We start from the raw sequence: 22936 nt of genomic DNA on the forward strand, positions 1-22936 counted from the left end.
ATTCTGGGAAATAGAGACGGGAAGATATGGCAGCTGAGAGCTACCCGAATGAGTCAGATTTAATAAGAAGGTATTAGAAGATGAAACCAATTTGGCCTGTATGACATTGGAGAAAGAATTAGACAAAGGGGACTTTTGTGAGTGCTAGATACTAAAAAGACAGGCTTACATTAATGAGAAAAATTATTGAGAAAAATTTTTCTTCCATATTAAAATTCTCATACAGAATTGATTTTTTTATCTTCCCAAGTCACACAGGCCATATACATAAGAGTGATTGAATTATAACGTGAAATGTCAAATCCAATAAATGTGGGGAGGGAGATAGCTGGGCAAATGTTAAAGGAAGCAAAGGACAAAGAGATATGTTTCCATATTCAGAGGCAAGCATTAGATGACCTGAGCGCATTTCCCGGATTTTTAGGAAATGTATTAGTCAAATTGGAGAAGTTAGAAATATTCAGCTAAAATTAGAAAGCATTTCCTAATTGACCTGATGTACGTTACTCTCTGTGGTCCTATGGTCTAGCTATCAAATTAAGTTTATAATTCTTAAAAAATGAGGGTAATGTGATTGAGCCCATTTTCTTCATAGAAAATCAGGTCCTTAGTTTTCATGAAGTTTGAGATCACTTGATACTTCTGTTAAGCTCTGAGATTATCAGACAGAACTTAGGGTAAGTCTTTATTACATATTGCCTCTGCAGTTGCTATTGTTTGCTTTTATAATGTCACACAAAATCATAAAGAACTAGTAAATTTGAATTGGGCATTATAGTTTCATTCCTTTGAATTTTTAATGGTTTTCACTTATGCATAACCCAAAAGTATTACATCATATTATTTACTGTAAATGTATTAGGTCTGCTATGAAGTCATTTAGTTTTGAACCCTAGAAAAAGTGACTTCTAGCCAACTGAGCTTTTATAATGTGCCGTCTAATTCACATTTTAATAAATGTCATTTTCTAAGTGCATTACCTCATGTTTTGGCTACAACCCAGCTGAATCCTGAGAGAATAAGAGAAATGTGCTTTCTGACTGGTTCATCCATATTTTATTTTACTTTTCATTAAGAAATTACTCTTTGAAGAAAATCAATAATCTTCTGTGACTAAGGGGAGAGGTTAGTGTGTTGCAGTGGTGCATTCTAATATCTCAAATCAAACTGCCTTTAGCTGGCTTTTGCTGATAGCATTTTTGTCCTTTCTTGTTCCTGCAGCCTGGGTACATGGGGACCCCAGAAGAGCAGCCTATCCTACAGACAGCCAGGGCCACTTTTGTGGCCAGAAGGGCACCCCCAATGAGTGAGTATGGCCACCTTTGCTTTGTTTGATTTTACTGTCTAAACTGGAACCTAGATATCACTTTTACAGTAATCCTACTAGACTTCTTAAGAAGATTTAAATTCATAAAGGAAGCCTTCCCTCCCCTTTTTCTAGCAGATAGCTATAAGCAGTTGGGAAGTTTTACATTATATGTCTTAAGACACGATGTCAGTGTTATGCAGCATTTTATTAGAATGCATGAAGACTCTAGTTATAAAAATATAATTATAATGAATAGATTGGACCAATGATTTTATCAGAAGCTATATTTTAAAATGCCTTATAAATGGGCTATTAGAAGACTGAGGTATGAGTAGCTGCTACAAAGCTAGACAGTCCAATTGTTAGGATTATTTTTGTCACAGTGTCTACTGATAAATTATTCCACCTTTCGAAGTAAGGGGCACACCCAGAAAGTCTTCAGTGCTTGGTATCCTTTTCCAGGCAACCTGGCTGCTGTGGGCAATGTCCCTGGGTAGCTGAAATGAACAAGGAAGAATGTTCCATCAAATTTCTTTCTAATGGTAATCATAACAGAAGTTTTCATTTCTGAAAGCACATTGTCTATTTTTTCTAACCTAAGAAAATAAACCACACACACAAGCAGCCCCCCATAAATCTCACATTTTTAGAAAACCTTCCCTCTTCTCTCACTGGTCCATTTCTCTGTGGAAGCCTGGGGTGGTTGCTGGATCTTTTGGTTCTTCAAAACCAATCCAGTTTCTATAAACGCTGGCTCTAGATGGTTAAAAAAACCCCAAAGCAACCACACCCCTCATTTCCAAGAACAACAACAAAAAACATAGCTGAGGACACTTCAGTTATGTTGTCTATGCTGCCCACTTGTAACTATGGAGCATATTACTCCAAGAGATATACAGATTTTAAAAATAGATGCTCAGTAATTTTAAAAATTGACAACAAAAAAGTCCAAAATCAGATGAATTCACACCTGAAATTTACCAGATATTCAAAGAATTGGTACTGATCCTACTAAAACTATTCCAAAAGATAGAGAAAGAGGGGCTCCTCCTATATCATTCTAGGAAGCCAGTATCACCCCAATATTAAAACCAGGAATGAACATAACAAAAATGAAACCTACAGACCAATATCCTTAATGAACATAGATGCAAAAATTCTTAACAAAATATTAGCTAACTGAATCCAACAGGACATCAATAGGATAATACATCGTGATCAAGTGAGTTTTATACAAGGGATGTAGGGATGGTTTAACATATGCAAGTTAATAAATGTGATACATCACATACACAATTCAGAATTAAAAACAAAAATTGTGTGATCAATCTCAATAGATGCAGAAAAAGCATTTGATAAAATCTAGCGTTGCTTTCTGATGAGAGCCCTCAACAAAAAGGAATAGAAGGGACTTACCTCAAAGTAATAAAAGGCATCTGTAACAAACCCACAGCCAACATCATACTAAATGGGGAAAAGTTGAAAGCATTCCCCCTGAGAACTGTAAAAAGACAAGGATGTCCACATGCAACACTTCTATTCAACATAGCACTGGAAGTCCTAGTCAGAGCAATCTCACAAAAAAAGAAATAAAGGGCAAGTTGGAAAAGAGGAAGTCAAACTGTCACTGTTTGCTGATGATATGATCACATAGCTAGAAAACTCTAAAGACTCATCCAAAAGGCTCCTAGACCCGATAAATGAATTCACTAAAGGCCCAGGTTACAAAATCAATGTACACAAATTAGTAGCACTGCTCTCCATCAACAATGACCAAGCTGAGAATCAAATCAAGAACGCAATCCCTTTTACAACATCTGCAAAAAATAAAATAAAATACCTAGGAACACACTTAACCAACAAGGTGAAAGATCTCTACAAGGAAAACTACAAAACACTGCTGAAAGAAATCACAGATGACACAAAGAAATGGAACACATCCTATGCTCATGGATGGGTAGAATTAATATTGTGAAAATGACCATACTGCCAAAAGCAATCTACAAATTCAGTGCAATTTCCATCCACCAGGATTCCTCACAGAACTAGAAAAAACAATCCTAAAATTCATATGAATAAAATAAGAGCCCACATAGCCAAAGCAAGACTAAGCAAGAACAAATCTGGAGACATCTCATTACCTGACTTCAAACTATACTTTAAGGCCATAGTCACCAAAACAGCATGGTACTGGTATAAAAATAGGCACATAGACCAATGGAAAAGAATAGAGAACCCAGAAGTAAAGCCAAATACTTAACACCCAACTGATCTTTGACAAAGCATACAAAAACATAAATTGGGGAAAGGATATCCTGTTCAATAAATGGTGCTGGGAAAACTGGCAAGCCACATGTAGAAGAATGAAACTGAATCCTCATCTCTCACTTAATACAAAAATCAACTCAAGATGGATCAAAGACTTAAATCTAGGACCTGAAACCATAAAATTTCTAGAAGAAAACATTGGAAAAACTCTTCTGGACATTGATTTAGGCAAAGAATTCATGACTAAGATCCAAAAGCAAAGCAACAAAACAAAAATAAATGGGGCGGGGCGGGGGTGGAGCCAAGATGGCCAAATAGGAACAGCTCTGGTCTACAGCTCCCAGCGTGAGCGACACAGAAGATGGGTGATTTCTGGATTTCCATCTGACGTACTGGGTTCATCTCACTAGGGAGTGCCAGACAATGGGTGCAGGACAGTGGGTGCAGTGCACCGTGCATGAGCCAAAGCAGGGCGAGGTATTGCCTCAGTCGGGAAGCACAAGGGGTCAGGGAGTTCCCTTTCCTAGTCAAAGAAAGGGGTGACAGACGGCACCTGGAAAATTGGGTCACTCCCACCCTAATACTGCGCTTTTCCAACGGGCTTAAAAAATGGCACACCAGGAGATTATATCCCACACCTGGCTCTGAGGGTCCTATGCCCACGGAGTCTCACTGATTGCTAGCACTGCAGTCTGAGATCAAACTGCAAGGGGGCAGCTAGGCTGGGGGAGGGGCGCCCGCCATTGCCCAGGCTTGATTAGGTAAACTAAGCAGCCAGGAAGCTCGAACTGGGTGGAGCCCACCACAGCTCAAGGAGGCCTGCCTGCCTCTGTAGGCTCCACCTCTGGAGGCAGGGCACAGACAAACAAAAAGACAGCAGTAACCTCTGCAGACTTAAATGTCCCTGTATGACAGCTTTGAAGAGAGTAGTGGTTCTCCCAGCACACAGCTGGAGATCTGAGAATGGGCAGACTCCCTCCTCAAGTGGGTCCCTGAACCCCGAGTAGCCTAACTGGGAGGCACCCCCCAGTAGAGGCAGACTGACACCTCACACGGCCAGGTACTCCTCTGAGACAAAACTTCCAGAGGAACGATCAGGCAGCAGCATCTGCGGTTCACCAATATCCACTGTTCTACAGCCACCACTGTTCTGCAGCCACTGCTGCTGATACCCAGGCAAACAAGGTCTGGAGTGGACCTCTAGCAAACTCCAACAGACCTGCAGCTGAGGGTCCTGTCTGTTAGAAAGAAAACTAACAAACAGAAAGGACATCCACACCAAAAACCCATCTGTACGTCACCATCATCAAAGACCAAAAGTAGATAAAACCACAAAGATGGGGAAAAAACACAGCAGAAAAACTGGAAACTATAAAAATCAGAGTGCCTCTCCTCCTCCAAAGGAATGCAGCTCCTCACCAGCAACGGAACAAAGCTGGACGGAGAATGACTTTGATGAGTTGAGAGAAGAAGGCTTCAGACGATCAAACTACTCCGAGCTACAGGAGGAAATTCAAACCAATGGCAAAGAAGTTAAAAACTTTGAAAAAAAATTAGACGAATAGATAAGTAAGAATAACCAATGCAGAGAAGTCCTTAAAGGAGCTGATGGAGCTGAAAGCCAAGGCGCAAGAACTACGTGAAGAATGCAGAAGCCTCAGGAGCCAATGTGATCAACTGGAAGAAAGGGTAGCAGTGATGGAAGACGAAATGAATGAAATGAAGCAAGAAGTGAAGTTTAGAGAAAAAAGAATAAAAAGAAATGAACAAAGCCTCCAAGAAATATGGGACCATGTGAAAAGACCAAAGCTATGTCTGATTGGTGTACCTGAAAGTGACGGGGAGAATGGAACCAAGTTGGAAAACACTCTGCAGGATATTATCCAGGAGAACTTCCCCAGCCTAGCAAGGTAGACCAACATTCAGATTCAGGAAATACAGAGAACGCTACAAAGATACTCCTTGAGAAGAGCAACTCCAAGACACATAATTGTCAGATTCACCAAAGTTGAAATGAAGGAAAAAATGTTAAGGGCAGCCAGAGAGAAAGGTCAGGTTACCCACAAAGGGAAGCCCATCAGACTAACAGTGGATCTTTCGGCAGAAACTCTACAAGCCAGAAGAGAGTGGGGGCCGATATTCAACATTCTTAAAGAAAAGAATTTTCAACCCAGAATTTCATATCCAGCCAAACTAAGCTTCATAAGTGAAGGAGAAATAAAATCCTTTACAGACAAGCAAATGCTGAGAGATTTTGTCACCACCAGGCCTGCCCTAAAAGAGCTCCTGAACGAAGCAGTAAACATGGAAAGGAACAACCGGTACCAGCCACTGCAAAAACATGCCAAAATGTAAAGAACATCAAGGCTAGGAAGAAATGTTGCCTAAAAGCAATGGCAACAAAAATTAACGAGCAAAATAACCAGCTAACATCATAATGACAGGATCAGATTCACACATAACAATATTAACTTAAATGTAAATGGGCTAAATGCTGCAATTAAAAGACACAGACTGGCAAATCAGATAAAGAGTCAAGACCCATCAGTGTGCTGTATTCAGGAAACCCATCTCACGTGCAGAGACACACATAGGCTCAAAATGAAGGGATGGAGGAAGATGTACCAAGCAAATGGAAAACAAAAAAAGGCAGAGGTTGCAATCCTAGTCTCTGATAAAACAGACTTTAAAACAACAAAGATCAAAAGAGACAAAGAAGGCCGTTACATAATGGTAAAGGGATCAGTTCAACAAGAAGAGCTAACTATCCTAAATATATATGCACCCAATACAGGAGCACCCAGATTCATAAAGCAAGTACTTAGTGACCTACAAAGAGACTTAGACTCCCATACAATAATAATGGGAGACTTTAACACCCCACTGTCAACATTAGACAGATCAATGAGACAGAAAGTTAACAAGGATACCCAGGAATTGAACTCAGCTTGGCACCAAGCAGACCTAATAGACATCTACAGAACTCTCCACCCCAAATCAACAGAATATACATTCTTTTCAGCACCACACCACACCTATTCCAAAATTGACCACATAGTTGGAAGTAAAGCACTCCTCAGCAAATGGAAAAGAACAGAAATTATAACAAACTGTCTCTCAGACCACAGTGCAATCAAACTAGAACTCAGGATTAAGAAACTCACTCAAAACCGCTCAACTACATGGAAACTGAACAACCTGCTCCTGAATGACTACTGGGTACATAATGAAATGAAGGCAGAAATAAAGATGTTCTTTGAAACCAACGAGAACGAAGACACAACATACCAGAATCTCTGGGACACATTCAAAGCAGTGTGTAGTGGGAAATTTATAGCACTAAATGCCCACAAGAGAAAGCAGGAAAGATCCAAAATTGACACCCTAACATCACAATTAAAAGAACTAGAAAAGCAAGAGCAAACATATTCAAAAGCTAGCAGAAGGCTACAAATAACTAAAATAAGAGCAGAACTGAAGGAAATAGAGACACAAAAAATGCTTCAAAAAATTAATGAATCCAGGAGCTGGTTTTTTGAAAAGATCAACAAAAGTGATAGACCACTAGCAAGACTAATAAAGAAGAAAAGAGATAAGAATCAAATAGATGCAATAAAAAATGATAAAGGGGATATCACCACCGATCCCACAGAAATACAAACTACCATCAGAGAATACTACAAACACCCCTACACAAATAAACTAGAAAATGTAGAAGAAATGGATAAATTCCTGGACACATACACCCTCCCAAGACTAAACCAGGAAGAAGTTGAATCTCTGAATAGACCAATAACAGGCTCTGAAATTGTGGCAATAATCAATAGCTTACCAACCAAAAAAAGTCCAGGACCAGATGGATTCACAGCCAAATTCTACCAGAGGTACAAGGAGGAACTGGTACCATTCCTTCTGAAACTATTCCAATCAATAGAAAAAGAGGGAATCCTCCCTAACTCATTTTATGAGGCCAGCATCATCCTGATACCGAAGCCTGGCAGAGATACAACCGAAAAAGAGAATTTTAGACCAATATCCTTGATGAACATCGATGCAAAAATCCTCAATAAAATACTAGCAAACCGAATCCAGCAGCACATCAAAAAGCTTATCCACCATGATCAAGTGGGCTTCATCCCTGGGACGCAAGGCTGGTTCAACATACGCAAATCAATAAATGTAATCTAGCACATAAACAGAACCAAAGACAAAAACCACGTGATTATCTCAATAGATGCAGAAAAGGCCTTTGACAAAATTCAACAACCTTCATGTTAAAAACTCTTAATAAATTAGGTATTGATGGGACATATCTCAAAATAATAAGAGCTATCTATGACAAACCCACAGCCAATATCATACTGAATGGGCAAAAACTGGAAGCATTCCCTTTGAAAACTGGCACAAGACAGGGATGCCCTCTCTCACCACTCCTATTCAGCATAGTGTTGGAAGTTCTGGCCAGGGCAATTAGGCAGGAGAAGGAAATAAAGGGTATTCAATTAGGAAAAGAGGAAGTCAAATTATCCCTGTTTGCAGATGACATGATTGTATATCTAGAAAACCCCATTGTCTCAGCCCAAAATCTCCTTAAGCTGATAAGCAACTTTAGCAAAGTCTCAGAATACAAAATCAATGTACAAAAATCACAAGCATTCTTATACACCAATAACAGACAAACAGCCAAATCATGAGTGAACTCCCATTCACAATTGCTTCAAAGAGAATAAAATACCTAGGAATCCAACTTACAAGAGATGTGAAGGACCTCTTCAAGGAGAACTACAAACCACTGCTCAACGAAATAAAAGAGGATACAAACAAATGGAAGAACATTCCATGCTCATGGGTAGGAAGAATCAATATTGTGAAAATGGCCATACCACCCAAAGTAAGTTATAGATTCAATGCCATCCCCATCAAGCTACCAATGACTTTCTTCACAGAATTGGAAAAAACTACTTTAAATTTCATATGGAACCAAAAAAGAGCCCGAATCGCCAAGTCAATCCTAAGCCAAAAGAACAAAGCCGGAGGCATCCCGCTACCTGACTTCAAACTATACTACAAGGCTACAGTAACCAAAACAGCATGGTACTAGTACCAAAACAGAGATATAGATCAATGGAGCAGAACAGAGCCCTCAGAAATTTTGCTGCATATCTACAACCATCTGATCTTTGACAAACCTGACAAAAACAAGCAATGGGGAAAGGATTCCCTATTTAATAAATGGTGCTGGGAAAACTGGCTAGCCATATGTAGAAAGCTGAAACTGGATCCCTTCCTTACACCTTATACAAAAATTAATTCAAGATGGATTAAAGACTTACATGTTAGACCTAAAACCATAAAAACCCTAGAAGAAAACCTAGGCAATACCATTCAGGACATAGGCATGGGCAAGGAGTTCATGTCTAAAACACCAAAAGCAATGGCAACAAAAACTAAAATTGACAAATGGGATCTAATTAAACTAAAGAGCTTCTGGACAGCAAAAGAAACTACCATCAGAGTGAACAGGCAACCTACAGAATGGGAGAAAATTTTTGCAACCTACTCATCTGACAAAGGGCTAATATCCAGAATCTACAATGAACTCAAACAAATTTACAAGAAAAAAATAACCCCATCAAAAAGTGGCTGAAGGATATGAACAGACACTTCTCAAAAGAAGACATTTATGCAGCCAAAAAACACATGCAAAACTGCTCATTATCACTGGCCATCAGAGAAATGCAAATCAAAACCACAATGAGATACCATCTCACACCGGTTAGAATGGCAATCATTAAAAAGTCAGGAAACAACAGGTGCTGGAGAGGATGTGGAGAAATAGGAACACTTTTACATTGTTGGTGGGACTTCAAACTAGTTCGACCACTGTGGAAGTCGGTGTGGCGATTCCTCAGCAATCTAGAACTAGAAATACCATTTGACCCAGCCATCCCATTACTGGGTATATACCCAAAGGATTGTAAATCATGCTGCTATAAAGACACATGCACATGTATGTTTATTGCAGCACTATTCACAATAACAAAGACTTGGAACCAACCCAAATGTCCAATAGACTGGATTAAGCAAATGTGGCACATATACACCATGGACTACTATGCAGCCATAAAAAATGATGAGTTCATGTCCTTTGTAGGACATGGATGAAACTGGAAACCATCATTCTCAGCAAACTATCACAAGGACAAAAAAACCAAACACTGCATATTCTCACTCATAGCTGGTAATTGAACAATGAGAACACATGGACACAGGAAGCGGAACATCACACTCCAGGGACTGTTGTGGGGTAGGGGGAGGGGGAAGGGATAGCATTAGGAGATATACCTAATCCTAAATGACGAGTTAATGGGTGCAGCACAGCAACATGGCACATGTATACATATGTAACAAACCTGCACATTGTGCACATGTACCCTAAAACTTAAAGTATAATAATCGTAAAATTTAAAAAAAGAATAAATGCGGTCCCTCAAAAAAAAAAAAAGAAATGGGACCAAATTAAACTAAAAAGCTTCTGCTCAGCAAAATAAACAAGCAGAGTAAATAGACAACTCAAAGAGTGGGAGAAAGTATTTGCAAACTATGCCTCTGGCAAAGGACTAGGGTCCATAATCTACAAGGAACTCAAACAAATCAGCAAGAAAAATACAAACAATCCAATCAAAAGTGGGCTAAGGACATGAATAGACATTTCTCAACAGAAGATATACAAATAGCCAACAAACATATGAAAAAAATGCTCAACACACTAATCATCAGGGAAATGCAAATTAAAACCATAATGAGATTCCACCTTACTACTGCAAGAATGGCCATAATTAAAAAGTCAAAAAACAATAGATGTTGGCATGTATGTGGTGAAAAGGGAACATTTTTACATAGCTGGTGGGAATGTAAATTAGTACAATCAGTATGGAAAACAGTATGGAGTTTCCTTAAAGAACTAAAGGTAGATCTACCATTTGATTCAGCAATCCCGTTACTGGGTATCTACCCAAAGGAAAGGAAGTCATTATGTAAAAAAGACACAGGCACACACATGTTTACAGCAGCACAGTTCACAATTGCAAGAATATGAAACCAACGTAAGTGCCCCTCAGCCAACAAGTCGATTAAGAAAATGTTGTATATGTACACCATGGAATACTACTCAGCCATAAAAAGGAATGAAATAATGCCTTTTGTAGCAATTTGAATGGAGCTGGAAGCCATTATTCTAAGTGAAGTAACTCAGGAATAGAAAGCCAAATACTGTGTGTTCTTACTTATAAGTGAGAGCTAAGCTATGAGGACACACACACACATATACACACACACACACAAAACATGCAGAGTGATATAATGGACTTAGGGGACTCGAGGGTGGGGAGACTATGAGGAGGTGAGGGATAAAAGAAAACACATTGCATACAGTATATACTGCTCAAGTGATGGGTGCACTAAAATCTCAGAATTCACCACCAAAGAATTAATCCATGGAACCAAAAACCATCTATACCCAAAAAACTATTGACATTTTTAAAAATGATTTTTAAGTGTAAATAAGAAAAGAAAAAAAACAGATTCAGAAAATGGTTAACAAAATTCATGAAGTAGAATTATCACAATCAAGAAAACCCAGAAATTTAAGGAGAGGGGCAAATTCCTAATCATGTCAGGGTAAATTTATAGGGGACTAGTTGACTCCTCATTGCCTGTTAGAGATGACTGGGCTAAATTTTGATCCAGGGAGGTAATTCTTTTAACTTCAGTAACTCAGAAAATTCTAGACATTGCCTACAAAACCTTTGCAGCCTTCACACTATGAAGGACAAAGAGAGCACCCAGTGGTAAAAGAAACCATACAAATCTCTCAATCTCTAGTTCTTTAAGGCAGTTTATTTTTAAAAGGGCATTTGTAACAATAAGTTTTCCAGACCTAAGCCAGTGACCCACTTATGTCAAACAAAAATGTGACAGCACAAATTTCAGTACATAATGATCTTTCAAAGATAATCTTTGCTTAACACACATATGTTCATTAAAGTATTATTCAAAATAATAATATATTGGAAACTACACAGGTACTCAACAATATGTGAATGATAGTAAATTATGGCCCATCAATTTAATGAAATAGAATGGAACCACTGAAAATCATGTATATATGTTCAACAGTTGATTCTGTTGATTTTCCCATGCAGTTTCTGGGGTCTGTGTTATCATTGCCTTCCTCACCCTGAAAATAACATTCTCCAGTATTTCTCTAGTATTTTGATGGCTTCCTTCTTATATTTAAATTTCTAGTCCCCTAGAAATTTATTTTTGTATATAGACTGAAGTGGAAATCAAACTATTTTCCCAAATTGCTGAGTTAATTATTTCAGAATCATTTGTTGAATAATATACCCATTTCCTCTCTGATTTCTAAAAAAATTACTAAATAATAAATTTATATATTTGTTTCTGAATCCTGTAACCTGCTCTAATGTACATTTTTAAGTCTCATGATTGTTTTAATTCTTATGATAAATGTGTATTAATTTAAAATTTTAATGTTACTCTAAATTATATTTGGACTTTCAGTAGTAAAATATTTACAAAAATGCAAGATTTTAGTCAATATTAAAAATTTTTTAAGTATAAGTTTTATTGTATAAAATGGTGTATTAGTCCATTTTCACACTGGTGATAAAGACATACCTGAGACTGGGTAATATGTAAAGAAAAAGGGGCTTAATGGACTCACAGTTCCATGTGGTTGGGGAGGCCTCACAATCATGGCAGAAGGCAAAAGGCACGTCTTACACGGTGGCAGACAAGAGAGAATGAGAATCAAGTGAAAGGGGTTTCCCCTTATGAAACCACCAAATCTCGTGAGACTTATTCACTAACAGGAGAACTGCATGGGAGAAACCTCCCCCACGATTCAATTATCTCCCACGGGTTCCCTCCCACAACATGTGGGAATTATGGGAGCTATAATTCAAGATGAGATTTAGGTAGGGATACAGCCTAACCATATCAAATGGTATCAAGGGAAAATATTGGAGTAAATATATCATAATAGTAACATTATTATAACAACGTGAAACTATCATAAAGCCAGACAGAAATAAATCCTATTAAAAATACAAATTTTGAATATGATAAAGATGGACTTCAAGTCAGTAGCAGAAAGATGAACTATTAAATAAATAGTATTGAATTAACTGAAATGCCATTCATAAAAATAAAATAAAATTGGATATTTATCTCATATCTTATACCAAAATAGATACTAAAGCATTGATGATTTTGTATATAAAATATAAAACCATAAAAGTAACTGAAGAAAATGTAAGGGTATATTTATAGAATTATGGGGTTAAGAAAACTTTTCTAAAGATAACACCAAAACCAGAAAATAGAAATTTTGAAGAATTTCAACACATAAATACACCTTAACTCATTGGAAACAAAGTTAAAAGATAACTGGAAATCTAGGAAAAACAAATACTTTCAACATATATATCTGACCAAATGTATCAACACCTTTTTTATATGAGCTGTTCTTCAAAATCAAAAAGAAAAAAATGATCATCCAATATGAAAGTAGGTAAAAGTCATAAACAGGAAATAATATAATGGCCAATAATGATAAAAATATAGTTCAACTACAGTTAAAAAAAGAATTGCAAATTAATTAAAATGTTATTTTTGTCTTATAGGTTGTCAAGTAGATTTTAAAAGATTAAAATTTCCAGTTTTGGCCAGAGTGAGGAGAAAAAATCGCCTCATTTTCTACTGGCAGCAGTGTAATATGATATTTATCAGATTTTATAAAATATTTATCAAACATATAGGTTCTTTTTGATTCAGCAGCTTTCATCCTAGAAACTCATCTCATGGAAATTTGCATAGATTTCCTAATGTTACAGGCACTATGTAATAGTAATAATAAAATGGAAACAACCTAAATGTTTCTCAATAGGAGATTGATTAAATGAATTATGGTATAGTCAATTATAAAATACCATTTAATCATTAATTATTGGGTAGAGATATATTTATTAGCAAGGAAATGTGCCCATGATATATTGTTAATTCAAGAAATGAAGTTATTAAAATGGCATGTGTGGTATAATTTCATTTTTTGGGTATGTTTGTACACTTGTATACTTTATATTCACATATATGAAAACATATGCAAGAAAAAAGTCTGAAAGGATATACATATGCTTACAGTAATTATTTTCAATTATGGGATTACATTTTTATTTTTATTCTCATATTTCTGAGCCCCTATTATATCCCAGTTTTCTAAAGGCTGAGGTTATAGTAAAAACAAATGAACAAGCTACCTGCCTTCATGAAGCCTATATTTAAGATGAAGGGAGATTCTCAATAAAAATGTAAATAACAAGATAGCTTCAAATAGTGATCAATGCTATGAAGAAAAAAAACAAAGCAGATGGCCTAACGGAGAATGACTGATGTGCAATGGGAGGTAGTTACCTTGTGGTTACGGGGTTAGGGAAGCACTCTCATGAGGAGGTGACTTCTGAACTGAGATGTGAAGACCAGGAAGCCCTGGGAAGAGCACTCAAGCCAGAGGCAATAAGTGCAAAGGTCCTGAGGCATGAGTGACCGTATGATACACCAGGACTAGCACTAGAAGGAAGCCAAGAGGCCAAAATGTGGCCAATAAAGAGAGTGGTGGAATGAGGAGATGTCTGAGAAACAGGTAGAAGTCATATTTTCTGTGTCCTCTGGACTCTGATAAAGTATTTGGATTATTTATAAGTGCAGAGAAGGACAGAGAAAGGTGTTCAGCAAGAGTGACCCAATCAATTTTACATTTTTAGAAGAACATTCTTGCTGCTTCCTTATACCTTCTTGAGCTGTTTCAATGGTTCACAATAAGCATGTATGCAGAAAAATATTAGGCTTTTTTTCATTTAAAAATTAGGCCAGCTAGGGTGGCTCATTCCTGTAATCCTAGCACTTTGGGATGCCGAGGTGAGCCAATCACTTGAGCCCACAAGTTCAAGACAGGCCTGGGCAACATGGTCAAAGCCTGTCTCTACCAAAAAATAAAAATTAAAATTAAAAAATTAAAACAAAATTAGCTGAGCATGATGGAGTGCCTGTAGTCCCAGCTATCAGGAGGCAGAGATGGAAGGATGGCTTGAGCCCAGGAGGTGGAGGTTGCAGTGAACTGAGATTGCGCCACTGCACTCCAGCCTGGGCAACAGAGTTTAAAAAAATAAAAATAAAAATAAAAATAAAAATAATGGCAGATATCATTATAGAATCATGACAGAAAATTGAATATTTTTATTTTCTTGTATGTTTATATGCATTGCAAGTTTCTACCAAAAATGTGTATACCTTTTACATTCCCCCCGAATTTTCCAAAATTAAATAATTTAAAAAAGAAGTAAATATGCTGAGACAATAGATTGTCTCCATAATTAAAGCCCCTTTAAAAGAAAAAAAACCAGATAAACATTTTCTCAAAAGAATATGTACCCTGGAGTCAAATTCTGACTTTACCTCCTTATAGCATTGACCCATGGGCATGGAACACAACCTACCTCAGTCTTTATTTCCTGATAATGAAGCAAAAATTAAATGAGAGAACAGTCATGTAGGAGAAGCATGCATTGGCCTTCTAAAAGCACTTTCATGTTGTTGAGGTCCTCCAATGGGTCAGTCACTATGCAATATACTAGAGCAAATAAGACACAGATTTCTTCTTCAAGAGTCTCTTGGTCTTCAGAGATAAAGTCAAGAAAGCTATGGATTCAATCTATTGTGTTCGGTGCAGTGCGCTATCTTAAGTCTAAAGTATATTGCTGACAATCTCATCTGAAGCAGCCACACTCACCTTCACCATTCCTCTTCCTAGTCTCTGGCACAAGATCTTGACTTACTGTCTTAGATACTTATTACTGCCTGAATTTATCCTGGTTATTAATTGGTTGGCTTTATCTTCCCGGGCTGGGCCCAAAGTTCTTTGAGATCAGGGCCATTCTCTGTCTTTTTCACTGTCATATCTTTAGAACCTACAGCATTGTCTTGCATTACAATATGTGCTCAGTAAATTCATTGTTAAATGAATGAGAAAAAAGGGGTAACACAGATTATGTGCTCAGTAAATTCAGTGTTAAATGAATGAGAAAAAAGGGGTAACACAGATAATGATTTTCTCCCAAAGTGGAGGTCAGCTTAAAGATCTGATCAGGTCCTCAACAACACTGCTAAGTGAGTCTGACTATTATTACTATCATTTGGAAATTTAGAAAACTAAGATTCAGAAAGGTTAAAATACTTACTAAGGTTCAACTGTCTATTAAATGGCAAAGGTAGCATGTTCTAACCTCAAGTCTTATGCTGTTTAGGCTACGCACAGACAGTTGCAGTGAACTTGGCTTCCCATTTTACTTGTTTAACCCAGGCCTAAAAATCTTAAACATAGCATAGCTTATAAAAGTATCATTACATGTTCTAAAACACCACAAATAAATTGTGTGTGTGTGTGTGTGTGTGTGTGTGTGTATTTCTATGCCAAAATGAAATGCATCTATGTTAGGATGTGTAAGAAATTTAAGCAGCTCTAAAATGGGGAAACTTACCTGTTAGACTTTAACAATTGTCATGATGTATTTAAGCAATCCTTTGATTCCCAACTCTGGAAGACATTCCTTAATAACTGAGCCTAAAGTCCATGTTTAGAGGTGGTGTGATATTTGAGATGTAGCTTTTGGCCTTTTGTGCTTTATCTAACCAAAAAGACTCTAGGAGAAACACCAGGGGTTTTTAAAATGTCAAAAGAGATGAAACAGCGACTTCAAAGGAAAACGGAGTGCTTTGTTGTTGTGTGTAACTTTCTCTGCCTCTTGAGCTCCGGGAAAGTTGCTCATGACACTTAGGTACAGACCTTTTCTTTGAGATTTCCACAAAAAAAGAGAACTTGATTGATTTTTGATGCCACCTACTGGCTACTACAAAAACTTCAGCTTGTAAATGTTGTGCTGAAATTACTTTGAACATTGTCTGATGTAGCACCATTACCAACACTGAAATACCTGGCCCCATGAGGTTAAGATAAGGAAACAAGAAAGATTAAGAGGACAATGCTCTTCTATTTAAGATTTTTAAAAATTGATATGTAATATTTGTACCTATCTATGGGGTGCATGTGATATTTTGTTACATGCATAAAATGTGTAATATTCAAGTCAGGGTATTTAGTGTATTCATCACCCAAGTATTTATCATTTCTATGTGTTAAGAACATTTCAAGTCCCATCTCCTAGCTACTTTGAAATATACAGTACATTGTTGCTACCTATAGTCATCTTTCCATACTATGGATCATTAAAATGTATTCCTTCTATCTAATTCTATGTTTGTACCCATTAACCATTAACTACATTAACCAGCCTCTCTTCACTCCCCAGCCCCTGCCCCAGTCATATATGCTTTCGGTTTGCTAGTATTCTGTTGAGAATTTTTGCATTTATGTTTATCAGGGATATTGCCCTGTAATGTTTTTTTGTTTGTTTGTTTGTTTGTTTGTTTTTATGTCCTTGGCTGGTTTTGGTATCAGAGTAATGCTGGCCTCACAGAATGACTTAGAAAGAATTATCTCCTCTCCAATTTTCTGGAATAGTTTGAAAAGAAGTAGTTTTAATTCTTCTCTGTAAGTTTGGTAAAATTCAGCAGTGAAACCATCTGGTCCTGAACTGTTCTTTGTCTGGAAACTTTGTGTCACTGATCCAATCTCATTACTTGTTATTGGTCTGTTTGGTTTTTCTATTTCTTAATTCAACCTTGGTAGGTTTTATGTGTCCATGAATTTATCCATTTTTCTAGTTTTTTGGTGTACAGTTTTTCATAACAGTCTCTGATAGCGTTTTTCATTTCTGTGGTATCAGTTGGAATGTATCCTCTTTTATTTCTGATTTTATTTATTTGGGTCTTCTCTCTTTTTTTCTTGGTTAGCCTAGCTAGCAGTTTATCAGTTTTATTTTTTTCAATAAAAACTTTGTTTTGTTAATTGATTCCATTGTTTTATAGTCTCTATTTTTTTCTCCTCTCATTTTTATTTATTTACTTCTACTAATTTTGGGTTGGTTTGTTCTTGCTTTTCTAGTTTCCTGAGGTGCAGTTAGATTGCCTTCCTACTTTTATGATGTAGGTGTTTACTGCCATAAATTTTCCTCTTAGCACTGCTTTTTCTCTATTCCATCGGTTTTGATATGTTGTGTTTTGATTTTCAATTGTTTGAAAAATTTTTTAAATTTCCTCCTAGTTTCTTTCTCGACCTAATGGTCATTCAGAAGCATGTTATTTAATTTCCATGTATTTATACAGTTTCCCAAGCTCTTCTCATTATTGATTTCGAATTGTATTCTATTGTGGTCTAAGAAGAAACTTGATATGATTTTAATTTTTAATAATCACACAAGTTGGCCTTGAGTGGCAGCTGCAAATAGAATAATCTTTCTCAGGGAACTTGTAAACATGTGGTGGCCCTGCTACTGGGCACATTGGGATCAATGCTAATGGCTTGCACTTTGGCCTTGGTGAGAGCAGCCAGCAGCAGCACATGGCTGCAGGTAGGGGATGTCAATGGGGCTCCAGGGATGTGGAGATACAAGGATTGTTGAGCCCTACGACAGGATGCAGTACGGTAGGTTCCAGGCTCTGAAAATGGTGCCTTGCTATTCCTTTTTTTTTTTTTTTTTTTAATACTTTAAGTGATGGGATACATGTGCAGAACATACAGGTTTGTTACCTAGGTATACACGTGCCATGGTGGTTTGCTGCATCTATCAACCTGTCATCTACACCAGGTATTTCTCCTAATGCTATCCCTCCCCTAAACCCCCATCCCCCAATAGGCCCCAGTGTGTGATGTTCCCCTCCCTGTGTCCATGTGTGCTCATTGTTCAACTCCCACTTATGAGTGAGAACATGCCGCCTTTGGTTTTCTGTTCTTGTTTTAGTTTGCTGAGAATGATGGTTTCCAGACATGAACTCGTCCTTTTTTATGGCTGCATAGTATTCCATGGTGTATATGTACTACATTTTCTTTATCCAGTCTATCACTGATGGGCATTTGGGTGGGTTCCAAGTCTTTGTTACTGTGAACAGTGCTGTAATAAACGTATGTGTGCATGTGTCTTTATAGTAGAATGATTTATCATCCTTTGGGTATATACCCAGTAATGGGATTGCTGGGTCAAATGGTATTTCTAGTTCTAGATCCTTGAGGAATCACCACACTGCCTTCCACAATGGTTGAACTAATTTACACTCCTACCAACAGTGTAAAAGCATTCCTATTTCTCTACATCTTCTCCAGCAAATGTTGTTTCCTGACTTTTTAATGACCATCATTCTAACTGGCATGAGATGGTATCTCATTGTGGTTTTGATTCATATTTCTCTAATGACCAGTGATGATGAGCTTTTTTTCATATGTTTGTTGGCTGCATAAATGTCTTATTTTGAGAAGTGTCTGTTCATATCCTTCAGCCACTTTTTGATGGGGTTGTTTGTTTTTTTCTTGTAAACTTGTTTAAGTTATTAGTAGATTCTGGATATTAGCCTTTTGTCAGATGGGTAGATTGCAAAAATTTTCTCCCATTCTGTAGGTTGTGTGTTCACTCTGATGTTAATTTCTTTTGCTGTGCAAAAGTTCTTTAGTTTAATTAGATCCCATTTGTCAGTTTTGGCTTTTGTTGCCATTGCTTTCGTGTTTTAGTCATGAAGTCTTTGCCCATGCCTATGTCCTAAATAGTATTGCCTAAGTTTTTGTCTAGGGTTTTTACGGTTTAAGGTCTTATGTTTAAGTCGTTTCCATATTGAGTTAATTTTTGTATAAGGTGTAAAGAAGGGATCCAGTTTCAGCTTTCTGCATATGGCTAGCCAGTTTTCCCAACACCATTTATTAAATTGGGAATCCTTTCCACATTGCTTGTTTTTGTCAGGTTTGTCAAAGATCAGATGGTTGTAGGTATGTGACATTATTTCTGAGGCCTCTGTTCTGTTCCATTGGTCTGTATATCTGTTTGGGTACTAGTACCATGCTGTTTTATTACTGTAGCCTTGTAGTATAGTTTGAAGTCAGGTAGTGTGATGCCTCCAGCTTTGTTCTTTTTCATTAGGATCGTCTTGGCTATGTGGGCTCTTTTTTCGTTCCATATGAATTTTAAAGTAGTTTTTTCCAATTCTATGAAGAAAGTCAATGGTAGCTTGATGGGGATAGCATTGAATCTATAAATTACTTTGGGAAGTGATTTGGCATTTTCACAATATTTTTTCTTCCTATCCTTAAGCATGAAGTGTTTTTCCATTTGTTTGTGTCCTCTCTTATTTCCTTGAACAGTGGTTTGTAGTTCTCCTTGAAGAGGTCCTTCACATCCCTTGTAAGTTGGATTCCTAGGTATTTTATTCTCTTTGTAGCAATTGTGAATGGGAGTTCACTGACAATTTGGCTATTTGTCTGTTCTTGGTGTATAGGAATGCTTGTGCTTTTTGCACATTGATTTTGTATCCTGAGACTTTGTTGAAGTTATTTATCAGCTTAAGAAGATTTGGGGCTGAGATGATGGGGTTTTCTAAATATACAGTCATGTCATCTGCAGAGACAATTTGACTTCCTCTTTTCATACTCGAATACCATTTGTTTATTTCTCTTTCTTGATTGCCCTGGCCAGAACTTCTAATACTGTGTTGAAAAGGAGTGGTGAGAGAGGACATCCTTGTGTTGTGCCGGTTTTCAAGGGATTGTTTCCAGTTTTTGCCCTTTCAGTATGTTATTGGCTGTGGGTTTGTCATGAAAAGCTCTTATTTTGAGATACGTTCCATCAATACCTAGTTTAAAGAGAATTTTTAGCATGAAGCATTGTTGAATTTTGTCAAAGGCCTTTTCTTCATCTATTGAGATAATCATGTGGTTTTTGGTCATTGGTTGTTTGTGTGATGGATTGCATTTATTGTTTTGCATCCCTGGGATGAAGCTGACTTGATCGTGATGGATCAGCTTTTTGATGTGCTGCAGGACTCAGTTTGCTGGTATTTTATTGAGGATTTTCGCATCCATGTTCATCAGGGATATTGGCCTGAAATTTTTGTTGTTGTGTCTCTGCCAGGTTTTGGCATTAGGATGATGCTGGCCTCATAAAATGATTTAGGGAGGATTCCCTCTTTTTCTATTGTTTGGAATAGTTTCAGAAGGAATGGTACCAGCTCCTCTTTGTACCTCTGGTGGAATTTGGCTGTGAATCCATCTGGTCCTGGACTTTTCTTAGTTGGTAGGCTATTACTTGCTGCCTCAATTTCAGAACTTGTTATTGTTATATTCATGGATTCAACTTCTTCCTGGTTTAGTCTTGGGAGGGTGTATGTGTCCAGGAAGTTATGCATTTCTTCTAGATTTTCTAGTTTCTTTGCATAGAGATGTTTACAGTATTCTCTGGTGGTAGTTTGTATTTCTGTGGGATCGGTGGTGATATCCCCTTTATCATTTTTTATGGCATCTATTTGATTCTTCTCTCTTTTCTTCTTTATTACTCTCGCTAGCTGACTATTTTGTTGATCTTTTCAAAAAACCAGATCCTGGATTCATTGATTTTTTGAAGAGTTTTTCGTGTCTCTGTGTCCTTCATTTCTGCTCTGATCTTAGTAATTTCTTGCTTTCTGCTAGCTTTTGAATTTGTTTGCTGTTGCTTCTCTAGTTCTTTTAAATGTGATGTCAGAGTGTCGATTTTAGATCTTTCCTGCTTTATCTTGTGGGCATTTGGTGCTATAAATGTCCCTCTACATACTGCTTTAAATGTGTCCCAGAGATTCTGGTACAGTGTGTCTTTGTTCTCATTGGTTTCAAAGAACATCTTTATTTCTGCCTTCATTTCAATATTTACCCAGTAGTCATTCAGGAGCAGGTTGTTTACTTTCCATGTAGTTGTGCGGTTTTGAGTGAGTTTCTTAATCCTGAGTTCTAATTTGGTTGCAATGTGGTCTGAGAGACAGTTTGTTATCATTTCTGTTCTTTTGCATTTGCTGAGGAGTGTTTTACTTCCAGCTATGTGGTCAATTTTAGAATAAGTGTAATGTGGTGCTGAGAAGAGTGTATATTCTGTTGATTTGGGGTGGAGAGTTCTGTAGATGTCTATTAGGTCTGCTTGTTGCAGAGCTGAGTTCAGGTCCTCGATATCCTTGTTAACCTTCTGTCTCACTGATATGTCTACTATCGACAGTGGGGTGTTAAAGTCTCCCACTATTATTGTGTGGGAGTCTAAGTCTCTTTGTAGCTCTCTAATAACTTGTTTTATGAATCTGGGTGTTCCTGTATTGGGCGCATATATATTTAGGATGGTTAGCTCTTCTTGTTGCATTGACCTCTTTACCAGTATGTAATGCCCTTCTTTGTCTCTTTTGATCTTTGTTGGCTTAAAGTCTGTTTTATCAGAGACTAGGATTGCAACCCCTGCTTTTTTTTGCTTTCCATTTGCTTAGGAAATATTCCCCCATCCCTTTATTTTGAGCCTATGTGTGTCTTTCCATGTGAGATGGGTCTCCTGAATATAGCACACCAGTGAGTGTTGACTTTTTATCCAATTTGCCAGTCTGTGTCTTTTAATTGGGGCAGTTAGCCATTTACATTTAAGGTTAATATTTTTATATGTGAATTTGATCCTGCCATTATGATGCCACGTGGTTATTTTGCCCTTTAGTTGATGTCGTTTCTTCATAGCATCAGTGGTCTTTACAATTTCGTATGTTTTTGCAGTGGATGGTACCAGCTAATCCTTTCCATGTTTAGTGCTTCCTTCAGGAGCTCTTGTAAGGCAGGCCTGATGGTGACAAAATCTTTCAGCATTTGCTTGTCTGTAAAGCATTTTATTTCTCCTTCGCTTATGGAGCTTAGTTTGGCTGGATATGAAATTCTGGGTTGAAAATTCTTTTCTTTAAGAATGTTGAATATTGGCCCCCACTCTCTTCTGGCCTGTAGGGTTTCTGCTAAGAGATCCGCTGTTTGTCTGATGGGCTTCCCATTGTGGGTAACCCGACCTTTCTCTCTGGCTGCCCTTAATATTTTTTCCTTTATTTCAACCTTGGTGAATCTGATGATTATGTGTCTTGTGGTTGCTCTTCTCAAGGTGTATCTTTGTGGTGTTCTCTGTATTTCCTGAATTTGAATATTGGCCTGCCTTGCTAGATTGGGGAAGTTCTCCTGGCTAATATCCCAAAGAGTGTTTTCCAATTTGGTTCCGTTCTACCTGTCCCTTTCAGGTACACCAATCAAACGTATATTTGGTCTTTTCACATGGTCCCATATTTCTTGGAGGCTTCCATTTG

General features: G+C 37.4%; 1 protein-coding gene across 9 annotated transcripts in view; it reads left to right on the forward strand.

Moving 5' to 3' along the window:
* The window catches only part of SLC44A5 (solute carrier family 44 member 5), a 392569-nt gene that overhangs the window by 312199 nt on the left and 57434 nt on the right, over window positions 1–22936 (forward strand). For all 9 annotated transcript variants that reach the window (XM_058439661.1, XM_058439656.1, XM_058439660.1 and 6 more), the window contains one exon: window positions 1222–1306. In XM_058439661.1, coding sequence (XP_058295644.1) covers window positions 1222–1306 — 85 coding nt within the window. The remainder of the gene's footprint in view (window positions 1–1221; window positions 1307–22936) is intronic.

This window comes from Hylobates moloch, unplaced genomic scaffold (genome assembly GCF_009828535.3).
Source record: "Hylobates moloch isolate HMO894 unplaced genomic scaffold, HMol_V3 SCAFFOLD_5, whole genome shotgun sequence".
Lineage (NCBI taxonomy): Eukaryota > Metazoa > Chordata > Mammalia > Primates > Hylobatidae > Hylobates > Hylobates moloch.